We start from the raw sequence: 23,164 nt of genomic DNA on the forward strand, positions 1-23,164 counted from the left end.
TATTTATCCACAGCTGATTTCTTGATTTGATTTCTCAATTTTAAGCTCAAATTCTTTAAAATATGTAACTACATAATGACCTCAACTCGTATAGTTAAACATGTAAATGTGCACAGCAGAAGCAATGACATTGAAAGTTTAGTGATATTATAGTTTTTCAACTGCAGGCTGTTAATAAATGCTACCCCAGTTGGCATATCACAGTTACAAATAACACCAAGCAGCTGGGTTCATCCCCCGGTGTTGCCTTCCAGGCAGATAGGCAAAGCTTGATGTCCCCAGGGAGGAAAAAGAGATAAGAATCTGCGCTTGAAGGGAGGCAGCAGAAGGCAGCACACGGCGCCTGAGAGCACTGGGCTCAAAACCTTTACACCTGCTTCCTCCGAGCAGCGCATGTCACCAGGCAGCCTGAGTGGCAGCTGATACAGTGGGCCAAAAAACTCATTAGTAACTAATAAAAATGTCTGAATGTCATATGACACTATGGCTCAGAATTGCCTTGACTTTCCTGAGCCATTGTTGCAATTAAACCATGGTTGTCAATTACATATCTATTACAAATAAATGCTGTTCTTTTGAACTTTCTGTTCATCAAAGAATCCTGAAAAAAAAAAAAAAAAAAGTATCAGCTTCACATAAAAATATTAAGCAGCACCACTGTTTTCAATATTGATAATAAGAAGAAATGTTTCCTTGAGTACTAAATCAGCATATTAGAATGATTTCTGAAGGATCATGTGACACTGAAGACTGGAGTAATGATGCTGAAAATTCAGGTTAGCCATCACAGGAATCAATTACATTTTAAATATATTAAAATAGAACACAGTTATTTTAAATTGTAATGATATTCCACAATTTTACAGTTTTTACAGTATTTTTGATTAAATAAATGCAGCCCTGGTGAGCATCAGATACAGTGGGGAGAACAAGAACACTGCCGATTTTGCAGGTTTTCCCACTTACAAAGCATGTAGAAGTCTGTAATTTTTATCATAGGTACTCTTCAACTGTAAGTGACGGAATCTAAAACAAAAATCCAGAAAATCACATTGTATGATTTTTAAGAAATTAATTTGCATTTTATTGCATGACATAAGTATTTGATACATCAGAAAAGCAGAACTTAATATTTGGTACAGAAACCTTTGTTTGCAATTACAGAGATCATACGTTTCCTGTAGTTCTTGACCAGGTTTTCACACACTGCAGCAGGGATTTTGGCCCACTCCTCCATACAGACCTTCTCCAGATGCTTCAGGTTTCGGGGCTGTCTCTGGGCAATACAGACTTTCAGCTCCCTCCAAAGATTTTCTATTGGGTTCAGGTCTGGAGACTGGCTAGGCCACTCCAGGACCTTGATATGCTTCTTACGGAGCCACTCCTTAGTTGCCCTGGCTGTGTGTTTCGGGTCGTTGTCATGCTGGAAGACCCAGCCACGACCCATCTTCAATGCTCTTACTGAGGGAAGGAGGTTGTTGGCCAAGATCTCGCAATACATGGCCCCATCCATCCTCCCCTCAATACGATGCAGTCGTCCTGTCCCCTTTGCAGAAAAGCATCCCCAAAGAATGATGTTTCCACCTCCATGCTTCACGGTTGGGATGGTGTTCTTGGGGTTGTACTCATCCTTCTTCTTCCTCCAAACACGGCGAGTGGAGTTTAGACCAAAAAGCTCTATTTTTGTCTCATCAGACCACATGACCTTCTCCCATTCCTCCTCTGGATCATCCAGATGGTCATTGGCAAACTTCAGACGGGACTGGACATGCGCTGGCTTGAGCAGGGGGGCCTTGCGTGCGCTGCAGGATTTTAATCCTTAAATTTAGTGTGTTACTAATGGTTTTCTTTGAGACTGTGGTCCCAGCTCTCTTCAGGTCATTTACCAGGTCCTGCAGTGTAGTTCTGGGCTGTCCCTCACCTTCCTCATGATCATTGATGCCCCACGAGGTGAGATCTTGCAAGGCCATCCCAGCCTTGTGCAGGTCTACAATTTTATCCCTGATGTCCTTACACAGCTCTCTGGTCTTGGCCATTGTGGAGAGGTTGGAGTCTTTTTGATTGAGTGTGTGGACAGGTGTCTTTTATACAAGTAACAAGTTCAAACAGGTGCAGTTAATACAGGTAATGAGTGGAGAACAGGAGGGCTTCTTAAAGAAAAACTAACAGGTCTGTGAGAGCCGGAATTCTTACTGGTTGGTAGGTGATGAAATACTTATGTCATGCAATAAAATGCAAATTAATTATTTAAAATTCATACAAGGTGATTTTCTGGATTTTTGAATTACAGACCTCTACATGCTTTGTAAGTGGGAAAACCTGCAAAATCGGCAGTGTATCAAATACTTGTTCTCCCCACTGTACTTCTTTCAAAAACCTTACTGACCCTAAACTTTGGAATTGTAATATATAATAACATTTAAATGTGACAAATAATATACACACACACACACACACACACACACACACACACACACACACACACACACACACACACATACATTCATATACATATATATAGAGAGAGAGAGAGTTGTTAGTAATGTATGTATATATATATATATATATATATATATATATATATATATATATATGTATGTATATATATATATATATATATATATATATATATATATATATATATATATATATATATATATATATATATATTACTAACAACTCTAATTCCTATGTATTAAGGTTTGCAGGAATATAGTCAGACATTCCAAATCTTAAAACCTTTGTATGAGATGTTATTTCAAAACTTATGTTTTTTTTTTTTAAATGACACTTGGTTTTATATTTTATCTAATGCAGTGACAATCAATGTGGCTTCAATATCCAAATATTTTGATCCCACTGAATACCCATGCTATCTGAGTAGCTGTAAATCACAGAAATAAACAAGAACGAGCAATTTTGAAACATGGAAGAAAGGAAGAGAGAGAAAGGAAACATTAGATTCAAGGACGGTGCATTTATAGTTTGGACGGATGGCAAAACCTCTTAAATGCCCCTGAAAGATAAAAGGTAATGGAGAAAAAAAACGTAATGATATCAGTCAGGAGCTCTGGCAGGTTGATATAAGATCAGGTGTCAGCTTTCTTTGGAGCCACGGCAGCATCTTCCCCCTGCCGCGCTGCTCTGAACAGACCGTGACTGAGGGATGGATGACTCCGGCTGTCTCTGTGATTGAATCGACTAATGCTACCTGGAGCACAACGCAAGATCCCATAAAATGACTCGATGAGCACAATTTTCTTTCCTGAATCCTGTGCTGACGTATTTACTGTTGAAATGGGAAGATGGGACTTCAAGTAACCATGAAATCAAAATGGCTATTTTTTTATGGAATATTCCAGTTTATTATTAATGATTTACCCGTGCACATCATTATTTTTTTTTTATTCATGAGCCCTCATAATCTTTAATCAAAATAACTTCCCCTCCCTCTTGCAACAACATCTCGGCTGTGTCCGAAATCTCATACTCTCTTGAGGTAAGCTACTTATTTTAAATAAGTAATTAGTTCACGACCGCTAAAAAACGATGTTGTAGTATTAATGCGTGTAAGTAATCCGGACATACTAGATTTGCCATGTTGTCATTATCATGTGACCTACCAGTGCCAGTTATGTCACCTCACTGCCATTCACAAATCCTCTCCCGTGGCCTCATGGGATAATAAAGTGTCCATCATAAGCACACTTCAGAATCTCGCCAGAAGTAGAAGGTCATCCGGGTACTTATGAGTACTGTGAATTCGGACATACAGTACTTCTCGTCACATACTGTTTTTTGCCTACTATATAGTAGGGAAGTATGCAATTTCAGATCCAGCCCTCATCTCTTCTCTGATGGATGTGTTTACTGGCGCGAGGGCGGGACAACCTGTCACTCACATGACATCACAGCAATACAATAGACAACAATCCAACAATCCAAACAATTCCTGATGGACAAAATCAAGTCCCACCCTACATTTTTTTCTAGTTTAAGAAGCTTCTGCACTCCAGTGTTCTTCACAATAGAGAAAGAAACGTCTATCACAACTTCCGTTTCATGCCGACTTTAAATTAAAAGTGCATGCAATCATTTTTTATGCAATTTTTTGTATGTAAAAGCTCATTTTATATTACATTTGACACCTTTATCAGTCTCTCAAAATGCTTCACTGCCAGGGAATATAAATTGAACATAACAATTTGCCAGGCAATTTTTTTTAATGCAAATGTGACATGCTTTTGCCTTATTAATGACAAAATGAATTATAACTGATTCCACTGATGCTTAAACACATTTCCTCTACCTCCTCCTATATGCCTGCCACATCACACTGGCATTGGAATCACAAACCCAGTCCAAATTTCAAAGAATGAAATGTCATGTTGAAATAACATGGTGTCCGTTTCCCAGTACAGAGCATAACTAATTCATACTGTCTGTCAGTCCAGATCTGACATGTCTCTGTGGATTGGCCATGTGTTTATGACACTGCTATTTAATGATAAACAGACCCTGTCTTTATTGTGATAGGCCACAAACTGGGCTTTTGTTGTGCTGACAAGCTCACTTATCTCTCAGTGAGTGATCAGAGGCAAGTGTAACGGATGGTGAGTTTCAATCTGGGATTCGCGACTATCAATACAATTCGCTCTTTATGTTGGACTAAGGCCTGTTGCAGAACACATGTGAAAGCAACATGTAATTACCCCCATTAAGCCCGTTCACACCAAGAAAGATAATGATAACTATATTAGAGTCCACACCAATGGATAACAACATTCTGTTTATTATAAGCGCAAAGAAGTCAGGTTGATTCTGATTGGCTGTCAGTGTTTTTATCATTCAGTTGTAAGAAAAAAAAATTCTGAAAATGATTCCAACAATATTGTTCCTCTGCATCATTTTCAATGTAGTTGTGGTGTGGACTTCTAATAGAATTAGAAGGATTATTAAAACGTTATAGTTCTATATCATTCTTGGTGTGAACAGGCCTTTAGCAACTCAGAAAATTAATAAACACACACACAAAAAAAGAATTCATAAAAATAAGGCCTAATGGATTATGGATTACGGAGCCCCTAAATAGACATGGTGATACAAAAATAAAAATAAAAATAAATGAGTTGGGAGGAGGTTTTGCGTTCCCCCGAGAAACTTTTTGTGCAGGCAAAGTTTCTCAGAGGAACGCAAAACAATTGCCTTTTTTTTTTTTACCTCATATTTTTATCCATTACCATGTCCCTTTAGGGGCTCCGTAGTACGTGTACTGTACTGGAGGATTAGGGTTAAAATAAATGTCTGTATACTTAATGGAAAATCTCCTGGCAGAAAATTACCAGTACCATTTTTCTACAGATTGTTTTTCTTACAGTTTATATGCTGACATGAACTTTAGACTTGAGTTGATATTATTATATAATATTGCCTGTATATTATCTTAATGCAGAAAAGAAAAGAGTCTAAAACAACTTCAAAACAAATCAGCCAAGTAACAAAATGAACACTGCAATAGTATTACAGTAGTAATAATAATAGAGAGGTTATTTTCCCTATAATCGATAAATCAGGAAACGTCAGAACATTGAATGCCATGATTTATTTAAAAAATATATTTTATTCAAGTATCAAATGTAATAATATATAATAAGAATATAATAAAATATATTTTTTACCCTTTCACCTGATTGCATTTCTCTCTTTCTTTCTTTCTTTCTTTCTTTCTTTCTTTCTTTCTTTCTTTCTTTCTTTCTTTCTTTCTTTCTTTCTTTCTTTCTTTCTTCTAAACGCAAAAGAAGATATTTTGAAGAAAGTTTGTTACCAAACCACTCCTTTGTTCCACAAACGCACACACGCACATTTCTCAAAAGAAAGCCATACTGTTTTGAAATGACATAAAGGTGAGTGATATATAATAATAATAATATATCAATATAATATAATGTAATAATTTAGATGTTAGCAAGCATTGCAAATCATTTTCAAAGCAATCATCTGGAAATGATAAAGGTTAGTGTGGTGGTCAGCAAAGGGTAAGATCTGGCTATGCAGTTGTTGGGCATGTCACCTCCTTCTCCTTCTGTCATCCATCTAGCACTAAAAAGTTCTCTCTGCATTTTTTATTTATTTTTTTGTCTTAACCTCAAGGCAATAAATCAAAGAATTAACTTTGTGCAAGAATAACTATGTGCGGTGTGGGAATAACTGCTGATCTGTCACAGGAGCTCAATGACAAGAGTGACTTTGTGGGAGGTAAAGGAAGGACACACACAAAAAAAATATTGCAGCAGAACAGTCTGGGATTTTGTGTCAGGCTCTCACACAAATCTCCTGAATGGCCTCCACAAATGCGTAGAAGGGGAGCTGGAGGGGGGTTGTGAAAAAAAGAAAAAAAAACCCAGCTGAAAATACCTAATATCTCTCCATGGACACGCGACAGCCTTGTTCAGTTATCTCTCTCTATTCAACCATGCATTATTTTGGGAGAAAATTTCAAATTAAGTTTAGACCTTGTGCCAGAACTGCAGTCAATGGCATTGAAAATATCTTTTGATTTTTAGGTGACCTCATCTCCCAATTGATTTTCTTTGATGCTTGTAATGTATTGTTAGCTTTCAAAAAAGGTCCCCATGGTTACACTTTATTTTGACGGTCCACTTTAGACATAAATAACTTAGCAACTACATTCTGTGTTGTTCAATTCAGTGGTTGCTCAGCAATTTGATTATGAATTATTTTGCAAAAAAAAAACTGCAAAATAAACATTGCTAAGAAACTGCTTGAATGGAAATATAGGGAAGACAGGGATTTGCAGCTGTGTCACATGGGTCATTTTCCTACTCTTGGGCTCATTAGACCAGACTGGTCGAAACCGCCTCCTCTGTACAAGACAGTGATCATCTCCACTGTCACTGTGCAATCTGTCATTTAGCTGGCTAGCGGTTAGTCTTTGCCCAATCCATCAGGGAATGTGTGCACTCCAGTGTCAGCTGGACTCTGAAAAACGAGACTTGCTGCTCACAGGGTTGTTTATGCGGCGCTGGAATCATCGGTCTTGTGCGCTGTAGCTGGCTTTTGTTAGCCTTAAACTGTTTATGCTCGCATTGACATGCTGTATTAGTCATTTGAAACGTCTGAAAGAAGGTGCTGAGAGAACAGAGACCTAAAAAGAATTCATGGCAGAGACATGAACATATTCCACACTCGCATTTGATGGAATGATAATAAGCCTTAGACGTGTGGGCAAAAAATAAATGTTAACTTTGTGCTGGGATTCAAGTGTGAAGGCTTAATACAAGTTAATGGTATAACTGAGGTAATGGTAATGGGTTTTTGGGAAGGGGAAAGATAAAGGTCAAAGGAATAGTTTGTGCTCACCTCGTAGGCAGCGCTCAAATCTCATTGCTGTTTGTGTACATTCAAATAAGATGTAACAAGACACGCTTTCACATCAGGTTTCATATTAATCACAGCAAATGACAACCTTTAACACAGCAAATAACTTCTTTTTTGTTCCAGATCAGAAAATGACATGAGGCTGAGTAAATTCTAACAGTTTTTTGATCCATCAATAGGCTAAGAGTTCAGCAAGACTAACCCAAAATCTACAAGTTAACTGGGTTTGTATTCTGCAAAAAAAAAAAAAAAAAAAAAACTTTTTAGCTAAGAAAACATCTGATAAATTCAGTTTTGACATTGCAACTGGTCTTGTATGTTATTGCTGCCCTCAAGTGGCCATTTTGTGTAATGACTTAAAAATAACATAGTAACCTTCAGCCTGCAAGTCAAAAAAGGACAGATTTCATACATTCCCACAATCCTTCCTTGCAATTTAATCCTGTTATTAGTTCAATCTGACTGAACTTGAGCTCTTCTGACTCAAATGGCAAGGCTTTTGAAATGAGTGAACAAGATAAGCAGTTGTTACTAGTTTGGCTGCTAGTTCTGTCAATAACGAGAGACGTGTCTCACATCATGTGATGGGGCGGAGAGGAACAGAATCTGACAAAGTTCCAAGGACAGGACAAGATCAAGAGACACAGCTGAGTCATATCTGCCTTGAGGGAGCTCTGAGCTCCTTCCTGTTCCTGTTCCCCCATCTTACTGGAATCAACTCCCTCCATCAGTCCTGAGGGGGGAGAACCTCCTGAGACAGACTATCACTTCCCCCTTTCTGCTGGAATAAGTTCTCTATTAAATACATTACTTTTTTTAAGACACTATTGCTCATTTGCAGATCTCAAATGGTTAAAAAAGGACTTTTAATAACACTTAAGGAGTTAATAGCCCTGCCATTGCCTAAGGAAACTGGGATTGGCTCCACCCCATGACCCTAGAATAAGGTTGTATAAGGAATAGAGAAAATAAGGAGATCTGTTTTGCTGTTGAACGGCATAAATTGTCTTTAAAGTCATATTTCCATTTGCTTAATAAGTATTCTTTGCAAAGATGCACAGCAAATCCTATTAGAATAATTACAGAACATTTTACAATAGAAACCTGATTGTGACATCACGTAGTAATCATTCAGTCATCAGTAATAAAGCTTTACACTCAATTATTTTAGGCTTCACATTTATACCATTTTGTATCTGTATTTTCATTAGATAGCCTATAAGACTTGCTGTCATTTTCTATATTCTAACCATTGATTGCCTGCTGCCACTTTGTTCAACAGTAAATTTGGAAAGGTGTGCAATAATTCCAACTAATTCACTAGCAGAACTCCTGCTTGACTTAAGCCATAATTAACGTTGACAGCAATATGCATGTGTCAGATGTTTTAACACTTCACAAGGAATTTTGCAGATTAACCAGTTTTGCTCTACCACCCACAAGAATTTCAAACTGCATTACAACCACTTTTGACTTTTCTACACACTGTAGTAATGCATGACATATGGAATTCACTATCACCTCAAAGTACTAAATAAATAAATAAATAATACAGGTAATAAGAATAACTTTAAAGAAATAGTCACACAACAGAGTCGCAATTATGAGAAATAAAGTTTGTGAAATAAAATCATGATTAGATATCACTGTAGAAATAATGTGAATCTTACTGAATGTTCTCATGGTTTAATCAAAATGAATTGGATTGCACTTAATACCTTATATCTCATTGGTAGTACATTAATTGCATTACATTTACATTTAAAAGATACTTGTACTTTTAAGGACAGTGGTTTGAAAAGAGCCAGTGTCAGTTTAATAAGCTGCTTTATTTGAGGGTTTGAGCATATGACAAAAACAAAAGGAGGTAACAAAATCTTGAAGCCAGCCTTTAAGCAACAACAAAATAATTCAATTTATTTTTGTGACACTTTTTTTATTTTTTTATTTACAATGTACAATAAACTAATACTTATAAAAGAAATTTTTACCAGGCATTTGCTGTAATATACAGTATATTTTTTAACCTGAGAAATGTATCCAAATATACAATCTACACTATTATATTAAAACATTTCTAATGCTTTTCAACATAACTAGCATAAGAAAAGTTAGTGCATACTGAGAAACTGCTGGTATCCATGACATTGAAGGTAACTCAGCTGCAGAGCCAGAGACGGGTTAGCAGAATCTGCATAAGTTTCCATGTGGTTCTGATGACAGGTGACCCTTGTCCCATGTTGATATCCAGGTCCTCCACTGTAGCAATCACTGCTTGGGTCCTCCCAGTGGTGACCAAAGTGTCCCTGACTGTTGGTTGCGCAGTGGTTGTAGTGTTGAGATGGTGTCGAGTTTGATGAGTCCTGATACATCTCTGTAGAGACCGCGAGCTCCGGCTGATGGGGAATGTAGTTATCCATCTGTTCCTGGAAAGTTCCCGTCTTCCTAGACAGGGAACTGTTCTCTTCTGGCTGTCGGTAGCACTCCATATGGGTACACGGAGGTGCGTGTGGTTCTGTGGCTGAATGCGTCCTCAGATACAAAGACAAAGTTGAAATGTGGTGGATGGCACGGCGGAGCGTGGAGATCTTGGACAGGCGCTTTCCGCTAAGATCATGTTTGAGGACAGTGCGCAATGCATTGAAGGCCTGGTTGTAGTCAAGGATGCGCTTCCGTTCTCGGACGTTGGCAGCGACTCTCCGTGCTTTGGACCGCTTGGGCCGAGTACGGCTCTTAACTGCTTTGACGTCCTCTGTGTCACTTGGGCCCGATGACATTGAGCGCTCTGAACAAAGCTTTCCGGGGCTTTCGTCTTCACAGTCGTCATCCTGACCAAAAGGACCATCTTCCATCTCATCCTCTGAAACTTCAGATTCTGTACTGGTGCTGCCCAAACTCATTGTTGTTGACTTTTGCCTACTTCAAAACACAAATCTTGGCTTTGGTATGAGAGATGAGATCTCTTACGGTCCGTGTGAACTACAAACAGTTCTTTTTGCAAAACATCCACATGTTGAAATCTTCTCCTCACCTACCAGTTCAGATCTGTCAGTCTCAGAGAGGGTGAGAGGGGTTTTTAAACGCAATCTGTAGATGTGTCACGTGAGCAAAGGTGTATTCTGTGTTTACAAGTGCCCTCCAGGCAAGCGTAGACATCAGTCAACAGGCTTTGACACACCTCCTCAACACACAGGATCTGATCTTTCCAACTGTACCATGCCGAAAACGAGGAATGACAATTGCAGAGTTGACAGATGCACGTAACTGCGGTGTGTGAAAATGAGGCGCTTTATATTTGTTTTTGACGCTTTGACAGTTAAGTATTGATATTGCAGACATGATTCTTCCTTGTAAATATTATGGAATCACAGTTCATTCATTATTTATTGTAAAATGCAAAAACATCTCTCAGAGGGATACACTCTTAAAAATAAGGGTTCTTTATTGGCGTATAGTTCCCTGAGGAAACTTCAACATCCGTATAAGCTTTCCATTGCAAAGGGTTCTTTGGAGATCCCAAAATGGTTCTTCTATGGCATCCCTGTGAAAACCTCCTTTTGGAACCTTAATTTTTATTATCCATTAATAAAAATGAATGAATGACACTGGGGTGTGCAAATTAAGACAAAATATTTGGGAGAACTACATCTTTAGGAAAAAGGGATCTAAAAAGAACAAGATGACATTTTTTCAGTTTGCAACTAGTTACCATTTAAAAGTTCAAATCTACAGAGTGTGTTGACAGTTTGTGTGGTTGAGCTCGAGAAAACCAGTCAAAAGCTATTTTGAAATAATTTTTTGACAGTTTTACAGATTTTAAAAACAAAAGGGTGGGAATAAAGAACCCTAATCCCCAACACAAAGAACCATTTCAGCATAAAAGGGTTCTTCAACAGAAAATGGTTCTAGATAGAACTACAATTACAACAAGTAAAGAACCTCTCTACATAAGACTGTAACTATGAAAGTGCTGAGAAGCCTGTAGAATTCCCAATTCTGAACCATTCAAACATCGATCATTCATAATGCATAAATGACAACAGAGGAAAAGAATTTCATTGCTAGTTTTCCTTCACCTTTATCCAGATAGATTGTCTAAGCCGTATCCTGGGTGTTGAGAGAAAAATGGGAACATTTATGACAAATTACAGCTTTATCAGATAAGCCTCTTTTACCAATTTGCCTTTACACCTCTTCTCTGCCAGAGGGATGGAAAAACACTTATCATGTGTCACATAAACTCTGTATCTCTGTATGGTCACAATTAGCTGTTGTGTATTAAGCGATTACTGGCCTTCCTGGGCTGCAACGAGGGACAGTGTAATTTGGTTGTCTGCAAAGTCATAAATCTAATGTGCGCTTCCTACGGGCAAGAACAGACAGTAGCCACCTCACTTCAAAGCTGGGGAAAAGGAACACAGATAATTTACAATTATTACCTGTGATGACTGTGAGTTAAGGGCTTTGGTGCTGTTGCCTTTTTATTCTCACTCACAAACGGCTTGTGTATCCCCTACTTGAACTCTCAGGTTTGTTCTGTTTGCACTGAAAGTGGATAATATTGTGAAATTTTAATTAACTGACCTCCTTCAATCATTCAGTATTTTGAGCCATCCATTTTAAAACCATCCAACTTTTTGATATTTAGATGCATTGACATTTTCATGTACATTCCCACTCAGTGAGGAATATTGCACAATATTGGTTAGATGATAATTAACTAGTACAAAGTCACAATCAACTGAGGAAGCCACAAGACGGACCGGTCATGGCAAAAGCGTTCCATCTTCTCTTGGGCTGTGCCTATTTTACAGTCAACAAGCCTCCAGTCAAACCAATGACTCAAGAATGCCATCTAACAGCTAAGATCATATCAGCAGTGGGTGGTGGTGCAATAACCTTTAAACAAGAAATAAGGCACCATTTTGGACATTGCTTCCTTCCTGGCCAGATTTTACTGCCTAGTTATGACTTCAGCCATCTAGGTTTATGGGTTTGACTGTCATTTTACAAACAATACAATAGATTAGCTCACCAAAACTACTGTGACAAAGTCATTTTCCAACCAAGTTTTTAATGGAGCACCATATTAGCAGAACAATTACCTGTACCAAGTCTATTCAAACATTCATCAAGACCAATCTTATTGCACCTTAATCTGCATTGTTAAATTGTAAAAAAAAATTAAAATAGACAAAAAGCACCTGAAGTTATACAAACCCTTAGTTGCTGAGAGGGGTTAGTCAAGCCATTTAACTACTGTATAACTGTAAAACTACTGTTTTTGGCCGATAGATGTGTTGACTTGATGCCCCTCATGGGCGTGGGGTGTTTTCCAGATATGCAGTGAAAGGCAAATCGGTTTTTGTTAGTGGAAAATATAGTTGCTTAAGTAGGAATTACAACATCCTCTTCCTTTTCTTGTTGTGCAATTATAATCCAAAATGCAGGTTTGTTTAAACACAGGGCTCTGTATTGTGTCATACTGCATTTGCTCTATAATTTGAAATTAGTTGTAAAATGCCACAACCTTTGCATGCTAATTATAGGCTGCTTTGGGATTTTACATTCGAACAGGAATAAAATCAATGAGAATTGAGGGTGTTGGACAGCTCTGTTGACCTGGTAAACATAATAACACTTTTGGGTAAAAACACCAAGGTTAGTAAAGACGAAAACAGGACTACCACAGCCAGACAGAGGGAGCGTGGGAATGTCAGTGTAATTGTTTTTGCCGCTTTTTCTCAGTGGTTATGAGAGAAAAAATTAGGGGTCATGAACACAGAAAGGAGAGACTGATGTATTTGGTAATTAAGGGGTTTGTTTGCAAGGTTTGGGAACTAAAACACTTAAAATAACCAGATTTTTTTGGCAGGTAATACTAAAAATAACAATCACAGACCTTTTACCTTTTACCAAAAGTTACATTTCATCAATGTCCACTTTTTCTCCCGATATCTAAACTGTCAGCCAAAAAGTCATTTATAAATGGAAACTGCTGATGGTCGAGTCAAAGGTTAAAGAGCACCCTTGAGCTGGACACTTAACCTGAACTGCCCCTCAAAACAATAAGAATGGATTCCCAGCTCATCAAGTCCATTATTAGCAAAGCAGGTTGGGCAATATTCAGAACTGAATTGAGAATGCCTTTTAAATTGCAATTTAAATTGATTTTGGAATAAGTTAGCAAACAGGACACAGAATATAATTTAAACATAAGGAAGTACAATATATTAACTGTATGGCTGTAATAACTATAAAAGCTAAGTCTGAATGCTGGCATGACAAAAAAAAAAAAGACTTTGTCCAGAAAGACGAACGGATGGACAGATAGATAAATACTTTTTAGCCATCATCCGTACGGATTTTCCTTTAATCCTAAAACACAATGCAATGCGAAATTCAAAATACGAGTGAAACACCTGTGAAAAATCAATACATTCATATTAATTGCCCTTTTTTTAAGAGTGGGGTGTTCGATTCAACTCAAGCAAAAAAATAAATAAATAAAATAAATACACTCAAATTAAAAACGGAGACCGTATAGTGAAGCAGTATTTGCACCAGTTCACAAAATAAATGTGTGTTTCATTTTCTCTACGACCTTGAATTTATATTTAGTCAGTTGTTCCACTCCATGACTCTGACTCTCTGCACTCCACAACCAGCAGTGTGTGATTCATTTGTAATGGAAACATTTGCACACTTAAATCACCTACTGCCCCAGACTAACTGATGTAGTCCAACACATAGACACTGGTGATTTACAAGAATTGTTGGCAGATTAATTGTCTTGTACTGAACTTCAAGCATACTCTTAAAACCCATCCCCATAGTCTTTTTTTTTTTTTTTTTTTGACGAATGGTTAGACACTAGTAATTATCAGTCGCCATGTATAAATCAAGGTCCTTTTAGATAGCCGTTCACTTGCTGGGAGAACTAGAGATAGCTCGGCCATACCTGTGAATTGTCTAAAGATTTGTAAATCTTAAGTCTGAAGTTAGATAATGAGAAGCTGCTTTCTGGCAGTTATTAGAAGTCAGTGACACAGTTATTTGGATACATGGTTTTAAAGGGGTGGTGAGGCTTGAGAAGTATGCAGAGAAATTAGAGGTCCGCATGGAAAACATGAATTTGTTACAACATTCTTTGGAAAAATGTTTTAGCTGTATGTCACTGTAGGCTACTGGCCACTAATGCTTTAATGAAAGTGCTAGTATTTGTGCTATTCTATTTTTAAATTTGTTCACGCCTTTCACAACCAGTGTTGATAATATACAATGTTAAAGAAAAAACAAGCATTCCTGTTTATTTTTTGTACATTTTGCATTGAATTTTAATGTTACATGTAACAAAATGCTTTCTCTGTATTCAGGTTTGACTGTAGTAATAATAATGCAAAAACGTGTACACTTAAAAAAAAATGTTTTTATATTTTTTATAAACCTTGACAAAAAGTATTATTTGAGAATTAAAAAATAATAATAATAATAATAATACATTCAAATCCACATCTTAAAAGGAAGTAATTTTGTCCAAAAACTACTAGAGAATTCACAAGCCTCTCCATAGAGAGCTATACAGGCATCTAGTGGTAACACCATAAAATGACATGTTTTATTTTATATTCTCTCAACAGATGGCGCTAATCTGACTTCAAAAATTGGATTTTAAAGGCCTAGTCTCTATATTAATCTGAAATTAAATACTGCATTAAAGGGTTAGTTCACCCCAAAAATTCTGTCAGTAATTACTCACCCTCATGTTGTTCCAATCCCATAAGACTTTCGCTCATATTCGGAACTCAAATTAAGATATTTTTGATGAAATCTGAGAGCTGGCTCACTCGGTAATTGATATCTGCCGGCCCAGAAAAGTTAGTAAAGACATCGTTAAAATAGTCCAAGTGACTACAGTGGCTCAACCTTAAGTTTTTCAAGCGACGAGAATACTTTTTGTGCAAAAAAAAAAAAAAAAAAAGACTTTATTCAACTATTAATTTTTTTCCGTGTGGGCCTCTGACAGTCTCTAATGAGAGTTATTTGACATGTAGTTGCAAAAGTAAAACCAAATACTACAACTAAGATAACTAAAAATAAGATAAGAGTCAAAATCTGCAAAGGGTTATAATGAAACAACAGTTTTTAAAAGTGTTTTTTTCACTATTATTTACAACAGAATCTGCATTTTCATGGGTTTTAATAAAATATTTTTGTTATAAGAGACAATAAAAAACTACTTTGTGCATCAAAACCACTCCTTTTATGGTCAAAAATGTACTTGATTCTCAAAAGTCAACGAATTTGCGACAGCCGAATGTAACATTTTTGACAAGCCAAACATGTCAGTCTCTGATTAACATGTAATTTATTTAAGTATAATAACACGCAAAAACATTTTGAACGTCTCTCCAGCATGTTTTATGATTACCAAAAACTCAAACATGGTTCACCCCTCACACATATTATCACGTCCGTCAAAAACTTAGCCTGGCAGTCGTTTGGACTATTAGAACTAAAAACATCGGCATAAACACTTCACTGAATAATTGCTGGCTAAGAAATAAATATTACCTAATGATCCATCTGTTTTCAAATCCACATCATTTGAATAACACAAACTTTCCTTACTACAGGTGCCCTCATTCTCTCAAATACCATTTTAAAGCCATTTACTGGTCAATAAATATTATGTTGTGAATAATCAGCTTTGTTCTTTTGTTTCCCCAGAACAACCAGTACATTTCTAAAATAATCTGAACATTTCAGTGGCAACATTGAATTACAGTAAGTTACCTACACCACATGCTTTATTACTATGAACTTTTCTGTGTGAAATTGTATTGTTTGACTGTGTACTTGTGTTTTTTTAATCAGTTATTCTCTGAAAATCTTCCCTCATGCTCTCAAATCTCATTCATGTTACTCAGAAAAATAATATCACTATTATTTTATATTATTATTATCACTATAAAAAGCTATTATATGGCTTCAAAAGACTTACAACACAACCCGTAACACATGAGTTGTGAACTCATTGATTATTTTTAGGATCTTTTCTCTGACATTTTTGGAGCTTAACCGTTTTTATATTAATTGTTGCATTGAATTGAACTAGACAAGTGTACATAAGAATGGTTTAATGAATGATTTACACAATTTTTTTCTGCTTGTTTCATGCAGTGAAAGCGAACGGTGACTGGGGTTGCATTATGCCTGAGATCTGCTTTTGGGTTCCACAGACAGAAAGTCAAACAGGTTTGGAACATCACAAGGCTGAGGAAATTATTTAAATTTCACAACTATCATTTTAATAACCTTACTAACAGTAAATGTTGTACTTTGCAGGGATCTCGGTAAGCTGAAATACAAGTTTGAACAAGAATAAAAATCCTCCTGTAGGCCTGAAAATCACTGAAGTGCCTGGACCATCCACCAGAAAAGAGGAAAAACAAACGGAAAATGAAGCTGATGCTTCTTTTCACTTTTCTAACTCTTTAAGTACCTCACATGTCCCTTGTGAAGATTTTATTATTGATTGCATTTTATGTTGCATCGAGTAAAGGTGCAGTCACATTTTTGAATTTCGTGAAATTACACAGGCAAAAAGGTCCATTGACCATTGTCAGCACGTAATGTATGAAGCACAGCTCACACATGAGTCAAATCTAGCGAATTCCAGTGACCAACTTGGTCCCATAGTGACATTTTCGACCACAAACGAAATTGCTGATTTCGTTTGTGAAAAATCCCCAACATTTTATGATTCAAAATAGCAGATTTCGGTATAGAGATAAAGGTTAGGATCATATTTTTCAGGAATATTACAGCACAATGAGTGCATATTAGCACTGTTTGTTTGTTATTGGCACCTGATAGAGCTTTTGGACTTGGAAACAGTGATGTCAGACTTAAAAAGTGGACTGAAACACAAATGTTTTAAAGTTAAAGGTATAGCGGAGGATCTTTCCAAATTTTAGATAAGACCCGCCCTCTCCACTTTTTGAAAAGTTTGATTGATTCACCAGAATGATTGACAATTAGGAGGACCAATAGTTTAGACTACCCACCAGGAAGTAAAACATCCTCCGCTATACCTTTAAGTGAAGATGGACATTTTTAATTAGTCAAAATGTTTTGGTTTTTTTAGTTTTTTTTTTACATTGATTTATTACATGGAACGTGTTTCCATGCATTTTGTTGAAATGTCTTTTCTTGTGTAACCTATTGTATATGGTTGATTATTCATGTTGCTTATGTATTATACAATTTTTTTTGTGTATTCATTGATATTAATCTATAGTTAGCTTTTTTTCCCATGTGCATGGAAGTGTATGTATAAAAATGAATATAAAATATGTAATAAACAATTCTTATTTTGTATTTGGTTCAATTTGTTTATTATAATAGAAGTCAAAGGTAACCGTAGTAACAACATGCAATTAAATATATAAAAAAAATATATAATTTGGTTCCTGGAGGCACCCAAAGTGGTTCCACACAGTGCCTAATATAAGAGTTCCTCAGGAAACCTGTGTGGTTCCTCAGAGAACCACCACTTTTTAAAGGGTGCCTAGAGGATCTACAAACGGTTCCGCCGGTGTGGCAAAGTGAAGAACCCCAAAAGGTTCCTCCAGGCACCTTTTATTTTTACAGTGTACCTGCAAGTCTATCTGGAGGACCAGGGCTTTAAACAAATGCATTTACAACATTTCATCCGCTCATATGCATTCCTGAAGCTTTAAGAAACATCACAATCGTTCTTTTACATTACAGTACATTAATTTCAGGGGGTTCCCAAACTATATGCTACAATCGCTGCAGGCGCATGTAACAGTGTAATGGAAATGTCTGGGACCTCCTTGGCCCTCCATTGAAGCCCTTGTAAAAGAGTACAACAGTACATTGTTGACACATGCCTCTTGATCTGCACTCACCCTTGTAAGCTGGCATGGTTGCCTGAGGTTTGATGAGGTTGTGTTAAAGATGGGTGTTGTGTCTTGTCAGGGGAGGATGGGCTGATCTCTCTTCGTTCCCTGACTCACCATCCACAGCACTGGCTGCTTGTGCTCCATCTACAGATGTAAAAGTAAGAGGCGGCCCAGAAAAAATGAATCACTCCCAGACGCAGTTAGAAAAAGGAACCAATCCGAACTAAATAAACAAGCTTTCATTCAGTCTTCTACCAAGACAGAGCTGTATGAATATATTTTTTAAAAGGCATTATGCACAATACATTACATTAACAATTATACTCTTAGAAAATACTTTTATCCAAAATGACTTAAACACAATTCGTCAAAGACCCAACAATATTTGTAATATGTAATGCCAGGTTTATTAGACAACTATTATGAAGCAAGCTAGAGAAGAAGAGAAATGCAGAGAAGACACAAAAGTGTTGTGTGTGTGTTATACCCTATGTATCGCTTTCTAACAAGCCTTATTTTTTTAAACGTTCTACTGTAAAACAAAATCTTGCTCATCAAAATAAATGCGCATGAAGACAATACTACCTGGATTAAGATGAAAGTTGTCTCAGTCAGACTCAGTACTGCTATATTTGTGATGGGCTTGTCTCCATGGTGACAGTCAGCGGGTGCAAGAGTCAAACTGACTTTTTACAGCCTGCACCTCATTTTTTCCACATTTAACATCAAGTAAACAACCCTAATGATTTCCCTTTCAGGTTTACCAAAGCGAGCGCACCTTAACGTCAGACTACAAAAGTCTTCACAACAAGCCACAGATATTATAATCATATAATCATGTTTGCATTGATTCATCCTGTAGCAAATGCTTAATATTCACATTTGTTTTTGAGAAGGTACCAGAACATTCCAGAAGAGTGAAATATGAGCTGTTAATGATACTAACTGGAGTTCAGATGAAAGCGTGTTGACAAGACAGGGGATATGAAATCACTCGTGGCCTTTCAGGGGTAAGATGCCATGCTCAAGGCTAGTCGCCCTGATACCTGTATAACAGCATTACAGAGACAGAGGACTAGCATTATTTGAGCCAGCTCTCTGCAATTAAAAGAGCCAGTCTTTCACTCAAGGTTTGCTATTGCTAGATTAATAGAGCCGAGTTATGTGATTTATGCTCTGGCTGAAGTCTGTTTTGACAGAACTTAAAATGCAATGACATGGCCTGTAGGTAATACTTGTTATGGTCTAGGAATGTAAAGCCGTAACCTTTTTCTCATAGTTCAGACTGCCCTGAAGATATATGCATTATAGTAAGGTTTAAAAACAATTGTACCTACCCAAAACACTTCATCTTTAAGCATATTAAATTTTTTCATATTTCCAATTCAAGAATCATTTTATACTGAGAATGATTTACTACACATCTAGATGAAAAGTTGTGCATTATTTGTTTTCTTTGAAACTTATAAAACACATAACCTATTATTTTCAGCTGGGATAGTCCAAGAGACATTCTGACAAGCTCAGCCATAAAACAGTTTTTTGAATAGACTATTAAAACTGCTCATCAACTGCTCTGCTATTAAACAAGTCACATCAGTGTCTGACAAACATGGAGTTGTTTTGCTCAAAGGTCCACCAATGCTGATTACACAAGCAGAGGGCAAGAGAGCCCTACTAAACATGTAAAAGAAGGGAAAATGCAGTTTACAGAGATTACGAAAGGGACATTTTGGTTTCACCTTAGAGAGGAACTTACAAAGTAATTTTGTTAGTGCTTTCGACAAGTACTAACACAGTGCAGGAGTTCAAACGTTCCCAGATGAGTTCACAGAGGCTGTTGTCCATGTCACTCTATCCTGATGAATCTGACCCCATCAAAGGATTTGGACATTCTAAACATAGTTAAGGAATTTCCCCTGCCTTATTATTATGAATGGGATAACATATTCAAAAAATCTAAAACAATGTCGTTTCATGATTCCATGTTCATAAAACTTATATGACTACACTAAAGATACCGATTATCTTAACAGTGTTTGTCTGCCCCCCTCTGGTTAATTTCAGAGAATGCATGGAATGCAGGCTTGTAGTAGCCTACACTATGATGGAAAAACATATACACTACAATTTATTATAAAGTAAATTGTGAGACTATCTGAATTCAAGAGGTTACTTTGATGGTGCACTACCGTTCAAAAGTTGGGGGTCGGTAATATTTTTTTATGTAAACCTAGGCTGCATTTACTTGTTCAAAAATACAGTAAAAAAACAGTAATAGTGAAATATTATTACAATTTTAAATAATAATTTCTATTTTTATATAGGGTATTTTAACATCATAGTTGTGCAGCTTAATATTTTTGTGGAAACTGATACTTTTTTCGGAATTCTTTGAATAGAAAGTTTAAAAGAACATCAGATCTGCAATCTACCCCCACTCTGCTAAACGAGAGTTAGTCCAAAGTGCAACATTCTAGAAGGATATCCATGGCTATCTGTGGTTTATACTATCCCCTTGACCTCTTCGAGTTTAAATAGACATGCAATTGCTTTTGATAAGCACACTGAGCGGTCAGAAGTTGGAGGTTCAGTATAAGATATGTGCAATTGTCGACCAAACTACCAAATGTACCAAAACTGTACACAGTGTTGGTGTTTCATTTGTGAACAAACTTGTCCTTTAAAATTTATATTTTAAGTTTAATATTTTAAGTTCCACGCATTTACCCCTTCACTGAACGAGTCATTGCTTATGTCGCCCACACACTATGATTTAAGCCATGATTTTACATTCGGCAACAGTAATTGGAGACAGCAGACAAAAGCCCGAAATTGGGTGCAAATCAGTGCTCGTTCACACAGGTGATGATCGACAAAAGACAGTTGTGTGGTGTGAAAAGAACAGCAATCCGACCATTTTGAAAGTCATGTAGTGTATTGGTGGCACTAAAGGGTTAGTTCACCCCAAAATGAAAATTATGTCATTAAAGGTTGTATCAGCGATTTCAGGCCCAAACATAAATGATCAGATTCAACTACACATTGGTGTCTCACAGTGGACCCGGGTTCGAATCCACTGTGAGACACCAATGTGTCCCTGAGCAAGACACTTAACCCCTAGTTGCTCCAGAGGCGTGCGACCTCTGACATATATAGCAATTGTAAGTCGCTTTGGATAAAAAGCGTCAGCTAAATGAATAAATGTAAATGTAACTAATCTTTCCTAACGATCCGCTGGCTGCCCGCCCCATAAGCAGGCCGTCAAAAAAACGTGTCTCTGTAGGCAGCCTAGGCTCTGAGATCTGCACACAAAAACAATTGCTTTTACCACCTATCAAAACCAAAATAAATAGTGTTCCAACCATAGACTGTAAAGGTTCCAACCAATCACCGACAGGGGTGGGTGTTGTGAGGTTTTACGCTCGTGCACGGCTGCACGTGAAAACCTCACAACACCCACCCCTGTCGGTGATTGGTTGGAACACTTTTTATTTTGGTTTTGAGTGGTTGGTGAAAGCAATTGTTTTTGTGTGCAGGGGCATGTTCAAGTTCAAAACGGTGCGCAACGTTTTGCTACGGTTTCCGGGTTGAACGTCCGGCGTGCACCGGTGTGCAACGGGGTTTGAGATACGTTTTCTCTTGTTTGGTAGGTGTGTCAGAACTGCAGTCCAATCAGCAGCAACATGTATATAAAGCACGCGGTATTAAAGTGAACTCGCACAATGGGTTCAAGGAAAGTAATTTACAAATGTGTTCGATGCAGCTCGGTATACGCAACAACTGAGGATATTAGAAGACATGTTTGTCGTAAGTTTTATCGTAAAAATAAAGGATATCAACATAATGATGTAGTTGTTTATATTTTTAGCTTCATTGCAAGTGTATGACATTTGGTATAGAAATAAACAATGGTAATTAAGTGCTTTTCCTAAAAATGAGAAAGAAAATACAGGGTATTAAAACAGTATGAACTACAAATAAAGTCAGCATGTGAGGCTAAATAGATGTGTTTTAGTCTGAATTAGGTAAGATGTGTGCTTCCATTTCAGTTTCAGCAATCCCTTCACTCGATTGGGATGTTATCTTTTGTTCTGGGCAGCAAGTGCAGTGTAACTGTAACATCGGGCATATTTTGTAGTATTAAACACATATTTATACCGACTTCATCAGGCTCCGAAAATTCTTCACAAAGAATGGCCTTCTCAGCTGCCATAGTTGCAACTCTTGCGTCATCAGAACAGTGTGTTCAACGCATCACCGTTTCTGTTTAAAAAACGTTGTGCAACGTTTTGTCGGGGCTGAACGCAGCCCAGATCTCAGAGCCTAGGCTGCCTACAGAGACGCGTTTTTTTGACGGCCTGCTTATGGGGCGGGCAGCTAGCGGATCATTAGGAAAGATTAGATGAATGTGATCATTTATGTTTGGGCCTTTTTTGGGCCTGAAATCGCTGATACAACCTTTAATTACCCTCATGTCGTTCAAAACCCGTAAGACTTTCATTCATCTCTGGAACACAAATGAGAATATTTTTAATGAAATCTGAGCAATTTCTGTCCCTCCATTCACAGCTACGCAACTACCACTTAGACTTCAAAAAGTAAAATAAAAAATAAAAGCCTAAATTAAATCTTCATCATATAAAGTGACTAAAGCGCTCAATTCATATGGATTAGATTTAAGATCTCTTTATAACTTTTTGAAGTGTCAAAGTGGTAGCGTAGTTGTGTGGCTATCAATAGAGAGTACAGAAAGCTGTCCGATTTCATTAAAAAGATCTTCATTTGTGTTCCGAAGATGAACGAAAAAGTCTTATGGGTTTGGAATGACATGA

The 23,164-nt window shown here is 37.1% G+C and overlaps 1 protein-coding gene and 1 long non-coding RNA gene across 2 annotated transcripts; one reads left to right on the forward strand and one right to left on the reverse strand.

Moving 5' to 3' along the window:
• Positions 1-9,088: 9,088 nt before the first annotated feature.
• On the reverse strand, positions 9,089-10,591 carry LOC309506884 (uncharacterized protein). Its single transcript, XM_082180835.1, has one exon. The coding sequence runs from the start codon at positions 10,296-10,298 to the stop codon at positions 9,510-9,512; it is 789 nt and encodes a 262-aa protein (XP_082036961.1). The 5' UTR covers positions 10,299-10,591; the 3' UTR covers positions 9,089-9,509.
• A 5,453-nt stretch (positions 10,592-16,044) lies between these two features.
• LOC309505984 lies at positions 16,045-16,989 on the forward strand. Its single transcript, XR_014208608.1, has 3 exons — positions 16,045-16,185; positions 16,582-16,656; positions 16,747-16,989. It is a non-coding gene; the product is annotated as an uncharacterized lncRNA (long non-coding RNA).
• Positions 16,990-23,164: the final 6,175 nt, after the last annotated feature.

Source organism: Leuciscus leuciscus (assembly GCF_965113295.1).
Source record: "Leuciscus leuciscus genome assembly, chromosome: 9".
Classification (NCBI taxonomy): Eukaryota; Metazoa; Chordata; class Actinopteri; order Cypriniformes; family Leuciscidae; genus Leuciscus; species Leuciscus leuciscus.

Excerpts from the sequence above, each read along its gene's own strand:
- LOC309506884 (XM_082180835.1), bottom strand. The coding sequence starts at position 10,298 with ATGAGTTTGGGCAGCACCAGTACAGAATCTGAAGTTTCAGAGGATGAG.